General features: G+C 32.7%; 2 protein-coding genes across 3 annotated transcripts; one reads left to right on the top strand and one right to left on the bottom strand.

The window, feature by feature from the left end:
- Positions 1–910: 910 nt before the first annotated feature.
- Positions 911–4578, bottom strand: LOC146952383 (uncharacterized). Of its 2 annotated transcripts, none has more exons than XM_085701406.1 (3): positions 4378–4578; positions 2655–3097; positions 911–1238 (listed from the first exon to the last, which is right to left on the bottom strand). In XM_085701406.1, exons 2-3 carry the CDS (start codon positions 3009–3011, stop codon positions 1209–1211), a joined length of 387 nt encoding a protein of 128 aa, XP_085557532.1. In that variant the 5' UTR covers positions 3012–3097; positions 4378–4578; the 3' UTR covers positions 911–1208. The 2 variants fall into 2 exon arrangements, with proteins under 2 accessions (XP_085557532.1, XP_085557539.1); XM_085701413.1 differs by having other exon boundaries at positions 2655–3024; positions 4378–4539.
- Positions 3653–5343, top strand: LOC146952384 (zinc finger protein CONSTANS-LIKE 3-like). The gene is made up of 2 exons (XM_085701397.1): positions 3653–4323; positions 4428–5343. Exons 1-2 carry the CDS (start codon positions 3697–3699, stop codon positions 4749–4751), a joined length of 951 nt encoding a protein of 316 aa, XP_085557523.1. The 5' UTR covers positions 3653–3696; the 3' UTR covers positions 4752–5343.
- Positions 5344–10904: the final 5561 nt, after the last annotated feature.

Consider the following 10904-nt stretch of genomic DNA (forward strand, 5'->3'; position numbering starts at 1 on the left):
AAGCATTGTATGCCGACAGAAATCACCCTCTCAATCACAAGAACACTAAACCAAACTTCAAATGTAGGCATTGACATTCTTGTCATAGTCACCTGGTTCGCAATTCGCCTTGGTACGTGGTACGGGTTCGGGTACGCGGTACGTCACTCTCAAAGAATTGGGTTCGTTAGGGGGTATACATAGTCGGTACGTTAATTAGGTTCGCGGTACGCTCTAATATATTATTCGGTTCGTTGTGAATAAAATAAATTATTTAGTTAAAATACTACATGTATAAAAATATTAATATCCTTGTATTCATTCAAAATCCGAGCCTTATATAATTACTACATATATTTTTGTCAATCTATTTGCTAGATTTATTAATTTCTTAACAGCTTTTTCATTATTGTTTAATTCACTTACTCATGCATCGTTTTATCAAAGAGAGTAGTAATTGTTTTTGAAGGAATCAAAGAGATTAATTAATTAGCATTCAGAATGGTCACTGTAAGGACTCATTGGGCAGTACAATTAATTAATATTTTTAATACACTGAACTCATTCTCCTATTGTTTTTACCGAGAAAGAAGCTCTCTCTCTCTAACCTTTCGTCTGTTCCATAAGATAAACATCTCCATCTTCACAAACACACACTCCTTTCTTCTTCTCCCCTAAATCTTTCATGCAACCTGAAATTGTTTCTTCCACATCTTTCTGGACTCATGATTTTGAAATTCGAATCTGGAAAAGGGAGAAATCGGGACATTTTTCACGGTTTGCTCTTCTATTCAACCGGTACCTTACCTTCTGCGAATTCAACACGAATTTTGAAGAACCGGGTTCGATAAAGAACCGCGAACCGGTTCGTGCGAACCAATTCGCGGTTCTCCAGTGAAATGACGAATTCTGTGACTATGATTCTTGTGAGTTGTGTTTCAAACCAACAAAATGATATCATTTGACAGCTTAAAACAAGGCATGGTGAAACTAAAAAGGCTAGGATGTTCACACATAGCTTCGTGGTCGTCAACTTGATGAAACAAAATTAAGCACGACAAGATTACAACTTCAAAACTCTGCGACTAAGAGCTATCAATTATTATGAAAATCAGACGATAACTCGATAATTCAGTTCTAAGGAACAGCACGGCAAGCAGCAGATGCGAGATAAAACGGGACAAAACCTAGAACAATTCCCAGTGGTTAATAAGCTAAACCATTGTTAGCTATTGCTTCTTCTCCTCTGCTTTCCTCGGCTGGAAGAAAGGAAACACAAAACCCACAAGTAAATTAAACAGAGATTATAAAATCAACCACATAACATACAAACATTTCCCATAGAACAACTACACTGCCAATGTACTGTAATTACTATTTACATAACATATAGCAACATAAGAAATTAACTGCACTGTAGAACCACAAAAATACACAACAGTTCCTTATAGTGAAACCTCGAATTCCTCCAAAACATATTCCAATTATTATAGAAACATTTAGTTCTTCTAACCGGATCCCACAACTTATGATGCACATGGAACCATAACTAAAACAACAAAGAGTACAATCAATTTGGCGAACCTCAACTCATCTTAAAAACCATCGCTCTTCCATTTCATACAATAATACAGGCGCAAAATTCTTTTTAAGTACATTTTATAAAAATACTGCTGAATGAGAAAAGAAAAATAACAAGCAATCTTATTGTCAAAACAACCATACTAAGATAATATCTTGATGCTCATAGAAACGCAGATACAATGCTAGTTAAGTAATAAATGGATTAAGGATAAGCAGATGTCTGGAAGAACATATTTGGACTTATCTTATGACAAGCATTTATGCAAGTGTTTGCAAGTTGCAACGACTTCCGACAATAGCTTGGATATGTCCATAAACTGTGGTCAAACCAACACAAATTTAACCTAATCTCTTGAACCACCTTATATTCTACAAAGAGGAATGCTAGGGATACTCTCTTTTCAACATTCTCTTCAACACTCATTCTCTTATTGGGTGAAACCATTGTATGACCCACCACTTTGAATGAAACTCATTTCCAAAGTGTGAGATCCACCACGATTTAAGCCAATAAAAATGTGAGTGTTGGAGAGAGTGTTGCTAGCACTACTCATTCAACAAATGAACAAATCCATCCACTAAAACGCAAACAAAGCAGTCCTCTCAACAATAACACTCAGACTAAAAATAATTCCTAATTTATGTAACACCGACACCTCACATTAAGGGTGTGTTTGATGTCTGACACCGACGCATTTTGATGTCCGACACCGACACATGTGGTTACTTATTATTTCAATTTTTCAAACTATTACCATTGTCGATGTGTTGTGTTTGGTATCTGTACTTCATAGGTCCTCCTACTTATTATTACCAGTGGTATTTGTACATCATAGCTCCTAATTTACCTAAAGAATTATTAAGGTAACATAATCGATTTCAATTCTACTACCAACTCATTCTCAGCTACATTGCACTCTTTATGTCAATTCATATCTTATAGTTAGTTGCTATGAACCATGTTAGAAACGTGAATCAGAACAAATGAGGAAAAAGATAAACATAAAAAACACTGTTGCAATAAGATATCTATTCAAAGAAATGAATGACAAGAAAACATGAATAAGGAGCTTAAAATGAAGAAAACGCACTTTGGTGCCAGGTGCATGTTGAGAGAGTTCTTCATCAGGAATGATAACAGGCCATTGTTCCCCTGCTTCACGAAACATTTGTTCAGTCTCAAGGAGCTGACCCTTTTCCAGAATCATCTTCGTTATACGGTGAACCGGCGTTGATGTTGCATCGAACGCTTCTTCCACACCGTTAACAAATGTCACTGTGATCTGTGGTGGGTGTTCCACATTTCCACGTTTCACCTCAACTTCGCAGGCAGGGTTTGATTCTTTCGCCTTTCGTGAGTTGCATTGCGCTAGAAACTCCATACATGATGCAGTTCGTGGATCTAGCGCATTGAACTCGACCTTCACTCTCGATAGGAATTTCAGCATCTCCTTTTTCTCCCTTGTTTATGAAATAACCACAATTAAAGTGTATACAAAGTCCTGCTATTACGCAAGAAAACAGAAAACACAACCTGCACCAAGGAAAAAAAACAAATAAATTTCATGTCGGCAAGGATATAATAAAAGCGGGTAAAGCGAAATCCAAAGATAATATGCCACCAGTATGCCACATTGATGCCTTTTATTTACTGCTAATTTTGGTGCAATGTTTGTAAGTAAGTTTTAGCAATTTTCCTAGAAAATAAAAATAAAAGGCAAGTAACTTAAGAAATAATAATAAAGTTGATATATAAAGACAGAAACAAAAAGAAAAAGTAATATGCTAGTACTGTAATAATGCAATGTAGTAATGTAATTATCAACTTTGTTTGAGTTATATTCTATTCCACTCATCTCAGAAGAGTCCCTCTTTCTGTCCTTGCATCCCTATCCCTAAATTTCAAAGTAAATGTCTTTGGCTAAGGCTCACCCACGGGTCATCCCTCAATTAGCTACTCTCAAGATCACCCCTACCCCACCAAATAGTGATACTTTACCCCAATCACCACAACCACACATTCCCTCCTCTCCTCTTCTACACTCCCAATCCAATTACAAAACTTCACCAACACACTCACAACACTCTCAAACTTCTAAAATCTAAGCAACTCTCAATTCAATAAACAACAAAATGGCTACTAAGCTATGTGATTCCTGCAAGTCATCCAAAGCAACACTATTCTGCCGTTCTGATTCAGCTTTCCTTTGTCTCACATGTGATTCCAACATCCATGCTGCCAACAAACTCGCCTCCCGCCACCACCGCGTCACACTCTGCCAAGTCTGTGAACAAGCTCCGGCTCACGTCACCTGCAAAGCCGACGCAGCTGCTCTATGTATCTCCTGTGATCATGACATCCACTCTGCTAACCCACTAGCTCGCCGCCACGAACGTGTCCCTCTCACCACCTTCCACCACCACAACAACAGCCAACAACAATCATTCTTCTCTGAAAATGATCACGATGCCACCAACGAAGAAGCAGAAGCTGCTTCCTGGCTTCTCCAAACTCCTTCAAACCCTAAATTCCCTGATCTCAATTACTCTCACTACTCGTACCCCGAAATTGACGATTTCGTCACTGTCAACGCTAAAACAGACACGCCGGAGCAAAACAGTCCCGGAACCACCGCAGATGGCGTCGTTCCGGTGCAGTCTCAGAGCAAAACCACCACCGAACACGAACACGAACACTACTCAGATATCAACATCGATTTCTCCAACTCAAAACCTTTCACTTACAATTTCAATCACACCGTAAGAACGAGAAATCCAAAATTCAAAAAAATTACGATGAATCGTGAAATTTACCTCTTCAATTTGAACTCTGAATGTTCTTATTTCTTTTTTGTGTTGTTTAGGTATCTTCGCCGTCGATGGAGGTTGGAGTTGTGCCAGACGGAAACGTGATGACGGAGATATCGTACTGCGGTTACCAAACGACGGCGACAGAGACGGCGCCGATGACGGTGGCGGTTCCGATGACGGCGGTAGAAAGAGAAGCTAGGGTTTTAAGGTACAGAGAGAAAAGAAAGAATAGAAGGTTCGAGAAGACAATTCGTTACGCTTCGAGAAAAGCTTATGCAGAAACTCGACCTAGAATTAAAGGAAGGTTCGCCAAACGTTCAGATTTAAATATGAATTTAATTGCAGAGGATGAATACGGCGTCGTTCCTTCCTGTTGAACTATGTATGAAGTTCACTTCGATTAGAAAGAAAGGGTCCGTGTTTGAATGTTTTTCAAGTCTTTTTAATAATAACTCTCGAGTGTAGTAGTATATAGCTCTTGAATTTTCATTAACCTATGAATTAATATTAAAATGTAATATAGTATGTAATACGATGTTATGTATATGTTAATGATATTTCTTCAAAAAAAAAAAAAAATGTATATGTTAATGATATATTAGGTTTACGAGACTTCTGTATATATTTTTTGTCGAATGTGAAAGATATGTATGTATTATGTAATGCTATGTTTATGTTTATTGAAGTTTGATGTAGTTAGTAGTTTTTTTGGTATAAATGTTAATGTATTAATTGTTATATAATTTTTTTTTTCTTTGTCAGCACTTAAATCATCAAAGGACCTTTAACTCCTTATTATATGTATAAATTCCTTTGGTTTGGAGTTTGGATTAAGAAATATTTTGGGTTTTGTGATGATTACGAATTGACCTTTGGATTAGAGTATCAAAATGCGAAACACCATTGGTGCATAGTCACGTTAAAGAAAAAACTTCATTGAAATGATATTTATGGGATGATCTTGTTCAAGTATAATAAAAATAAGAGTGTATTTTTGTGTGATTAGAAAACATTTTTTTAATAGCGATGATGCATATGCCAATGCATGCATGGCTCCCCTTTTCTCATGATGATCTTCGGTTGAAAGGGGATGTGTATGTACGTGATAATAATCTATTTTTTGACAAACTGTCTGGTTATATATTGTTTGTGTCTTACGCAAGGATACTCCAAAGAAAACGTGACTCGCGAAAATTATTAAGGTGACATTAAGTTTTAGTGATATCGATGATTCTAATGTGTTTCATTGATAAATAAATTATTTTCATTAAAAAGAAAAAAATTGTTTTTATTTTTATAACATGGAAAATAATGATATATTCATCAAATTAAATTCAAAATCATTTAATTTGTCAAAAAAAAAATTCAAAATCATTTAAGTGGAATCCATGGCTCACATGCTAATGTGAAGTGTGAACACACGAATTTTTTTCCAACAAATGATATTTTTTTTTAGAAGACAAATGATATATATGATGAGATAGTACTTGAATTATTACATCAAATTCTTTTTTCTTGATTGAAGAGTTACAACAAAACCTAATTTGAAATTTGTATATTAAATTGTACAAGTATTTCACCGATAATATGTTTGATAAACTCACGTTAATTTTGAGTTTTAAATCATTATTTGATAAAATAAAAGTTATTTTTTCACTAAATGACACTATAGTTTTTAGAATATTATTCCAAACATTACCCTCAATCAATGGGAGTGTGTGTGTGTGTGTGATGGTTAAATCAGTATTATATCATTATTATTTGAGAAGATATAAGTCATTTTTTCACTGTATGAAAATATGTAATAGTTCTACTTCTAGATTATCATTATCCAAACATGGTGGCTAAATCAATTGTGGTATTTGAACATAATACTATTATTACATGCCAAAAAAAAAAGTATTTATCATTATGTCTCGTTTATTTTTCTTTCTATAAGATAATCATTATCGGTTGAATATTGTTGTGTCTTCTTCTTCAAAAAAAAGAATATTGGTGTGTCTTCATTGAAGAAAACAGTGTCGGAATTATATTGATTGATATTTAACTTTGAAAAGCCTTTCAAACTTGCCATCGTTCCCCCACGTATTTTTTGGACTGTGATGAATTATTGAGGGTTGAGTGGGATTCATTTAGAGTTCATGATTGATGGTATATATATTTAGAAAATAATTGAATCATTTAAATAAGGGTCCTCCTAACCGGTGTCCCCGGGACATTGGTTAAGCATGCCATAAAAGAGAATTATTACCATAAAAGGAAACTATTTTTGACTTTATTATAAATTAATTACACAATTTCAATGCTTTAACTATTATATAATTTCCTTTTTCATATCCTTAACCAGTGCCCCGGGGGCACCGGTTAGCATTTCCCTTTAAGTAATTGAGAAGTATGATGTAACATAAAATATTAAATGGAGGTGTAAAAAATTCCAAAAAAAAAGAATATTGAATAGGTCCATTTATACCATTAATATGTTTGGTTCTGCGATGGGAATAATTGATTTTGATATGATTGATTCTGGGCCCGTTTGTTTTGGATTTTCTCCAAAAAAAAATCTATTTTTTTCCTTTAAAAATCACTTTTTTCATTTTTAAGTGTTTGTTTTGGATTTTTAGAAAAATCATTTTATCAAAAAAATCTATTTTGATCCTAAAGTTTGTTCCAGATTTTTTTCAAAAAAAATCTATTTTTTCCCTTAAAAAATCACTTTTTTCATTTTTAAGTGTTTGTTTAGGATTTTTAGAAAAATCATTTTATAAAAAAAATCTATTTTGACCCTAAAATGAAAAGCTATTAGGATTAGCTTTTCTCAAAATCTATTTTTTTCAACAACAAGGAGTTACACACATGTGCATGTTAAAACTCATTATTTTAACAAAATGGATTTTTATGGATAGTAGGCAAACACAAATAACTTTAGATTTTTTTTAAAATCTCTAAAAAAAAATCTCTAGATTCTTTTGACACAAAATCTATTTTTTTTAAAGCTGAAACAAACGCACCCGAAAAGCGATTAGGATTAGCTTTTCTCAATATATATATATATATATATATATATATATAGGGCATATCAAGTGAGAGCACCTTTTAAAATGAGAGATGAGAGGGTTAAATCCTCACCATTAGATCAATCTTTACCATGATACTTAATTTTTATAGCTGCATGGGAATGTTAGCAGCTTTATCCTCTTGCTGTCTTCATTCTTCTCTCTCAGACTTTTCCCATTTTTCTCACAAACTCTTAGCTCACTACTCACCATCTTCCAACACCTCAAATCCTCTGATTCCATACGCCAATTTCTGGAAATTCATGTGTCGAAGATGAACAAACACCGACTCAGTTATAAATATTCTGCAATTTTCCTCTGATTCCATTTGCACGTCACATTCTTTGCGATTTACACGCGTTTCATCTTCCTTCTTTGGCCTCTGAACAACACCTGGTTTTCTTTAGGTTGCAAATTTAGATTGGATTAGACAAAATTTTGAATAGAAAATTTCCTAAGCTCTCATGCAGTCTTTGGTTCACAAAAACTCTACACTTTCTTTCTTTTCTTTCTTTTTCTCAATATATATAAAAAGCACAGATTCAAGATTTGTCTTATTGGATGAGTATGGAGTAATTATCAACCCAACTTTTAATTTTTTGACACAAGTTCTTCCTTATGAATGTGCAGCTGCCTGCAAAAATTAGTTGATAGATTTTTCTAACCACAATCAACGGACAATCTGGATTTCATACCCATCATGATTTTTTTTTAACAACAAAATCATGGTTTCAATTTTATTTTTGAAAGGAAATCATGATTTCAATCAGATATGATCTAATAATTTAATAATTAAAAATTAAAAACACTAAGGTTAGAAATTTATTTTTTCTGAGAAATTCAGGGTAGAGCTCTGCCTCAATCAATGGAGATGATTTTTTGGAAAGGGGCTTCTTCCCTAAAGCTTTGCGTTAAACTATGGAGATGATATTTAGGAACAATTGAGACTGTTTGTATTGTTTAAAGTTGACAGTACCAAAATTATGGAAACGTTTTTGGGAATAGAGAGGAAGAAGATGAAGTTTAACATTGACCCAGACTCGGTGATAGAAAGGAGAGTGAAGAAGGAGTTTGGTTCAGGAAAGCAAAAGTCACGTGAGTCACTAAAGATTGAATTTAATCACAACCGTACGTCTTAATCTAAGGGTTATCATTTAATCCTCTCATCTCTCACATTAAAGCTCCTCTCATTTGATATGTCCTCATATATATATATATATATATATATATATATATATATATATATATATATATATATATATTAAAACAAGGAGGTAACACATGTACATGTTAAAACTCATTTTCTTTAAAAAAATGGATTTTTATGGGTAGTAGACAAACAAAAATAACTTCAGATTTTTTTTAAAATCTCTAAAAATTAATCTCTAGATTCTTTTAACACAAAATCTATTTTTTTAAAGCTAAAACAAACGCACCCTCTATTGAATCGATTTTGGTTAAAAGAAATATGACTAAAAATGATTTGTGTTTAGATACATTTATGTAAAAGTGAGTTGAACGAGTGTATTTGTTTCAGCTTTAAAAAAAATAGATTTTGTGTCAAAAGAATCTAGAGATTTTTCTTTAGAGATTTTAAAAAAAAAATCGGAAGTTATTTGTGTTTGTCTACTATCCATAAAAATCCATTTTTTAAAAAAAAATAAGTTCTAACATGTACATGTGTTATCTCCTTGTTGTTAAACAAAATAGATTTTGAGAAAAACTAATCCTAATAGCTTTTCATTTTAGGGTCAAAATAGATTTTTTTTGATAAAATGATTTTTCTAAAAATCCTAAACAAACACTTAAAAATGAAAAAAAATGATTTTTTTTAAGGGAAAAATAGATTTTTTTTTGAAAAAAATCTGAAACAAACGCACCCATAAACTTGTGTGTGAAAATCAATTCTAAAATCAAAATCTACTAACTTCAAGTAGAATCAATTTTAAGGACAAAATCAATTCTACTCAACATCAACTAAACATGTTAGAATCTTGTACACCTCCAAAATCAATTTTATAGCCGGAACCAAACATACATAATATATAGACGTAAATGCTCCAAACATACATAAGATGATATAGACGTAAATGCTCTAACTTATCCTAAAATCAAAGTGATATCATTTCAATATATGAGATTTCAAAATCATCCTACTGTGTAGGACCACCTACATGGGAAATTTTTGTTGAGTATTGCGTAGGACATGTTCCCATCTCCTATTAGTAAAGTTTTTTTTTTTTTATAATAAGTCTCCTATTACTAAGTTGTTTTTCGTCTTCCATCTCATCTCATTTGAATAAATATTTTCAATGTCATGGATGGGTGGTAGGGTATGCATAGAAGTTACGTCTCCTTGTTCTCATGATAATATATTATTTAAGAAATTATTTTGATTAGAATGAAACTTATTAGCCTCCGTAAGCATAACTGAGTTAGTAAAATATTACAGTAAACAAGAGTTGGATTTGAACCTCACATTTTTCATTATTCACTTTAAGAGTGAATTTTCGACCACTAAACTTACTATTTCACATTTTCTGTCTCTAAATTTTAATCGTTATTTCAAGTTTTCTAAAAGAATTGTTAGGATAGATAAAGTAATCTCGTAAATAAGGGGGTGTATTGGATTAGGATTTTAAAGGACAATTTTTGCTTAAAAAAGTCTTTAGGATTTTAAAAGATTTTGTAGGATTTTAATGACTTTCATGATTTTAAAAGACTTTTAGGGTTTATAATTTGGATTTACATCATAAGATTTTAAAGGATTTGAAATGATTTTATGGATTTATAAGATTTTAAAAGATTTTATGAATTTTGAAGACTTCTTGAAAAGAAATGATTACAACACACTCTCTATCATAATATTCTCAATACAGACTCTTTTTTTTTCTGAGAGATAGAGAGAGGGAGAGAGAGAGGGGGGAAGAGAGAGGGGAGAGAGAGAGAGGAGAAGAGAGAGATAGAGACGAAGAGAGAACATAGAGAGGGGGGTGAGGGAGGGAGAGGGGGGGGGGGGGGGGGGGGATAGAGAGATTGTAAAATTTTAAAAGAAAAATGATCTCAAGAAATCTCATGTTTTCATGAAAGACTTTTTCTTGCTAAAATTTCACTAAACAATCCCACAAAATCCATCAAAATCCAATTTATTAAACAATCCTTCAAAATTTGAATGATTTTGAATACCACAAGACTTTTTTTAAGTGATGAAAAGTCTTGATTGAATACCTCAAGATTTTTTTAAAATGACAAGGAGTCTTGATTGAATACCACAAGACTTTTTTTAAGTTGTAAAGAGTCTTGATTGAATACCACATGACTTTTTCATAATTAAAAAGTCTTTTAAAATCTCTTAGAATCCTAATCCAATACATTTCTTTTAAAATTTATTGATTATAGTGTTAGACTACTATATTATATTTGAAGAAGAAGAAATTTATTAAATTTATTGTTGATGATTTGCATGCATCGTCCATT

This window comes from Medicago sativa, chromosome 1 (assembly GCF_051527215.1).
Source record: "Medicago sativa cultivar Bolivia chromosome 1, Bolivia_mono, whole genome shotgun sequence".
Lineage (NCBI taxonomy): Eukaryota > Viridiplantae > Streptophyta > Magnoliopsida > Fabales > Fabaceae > Medicago > Medicago sativa.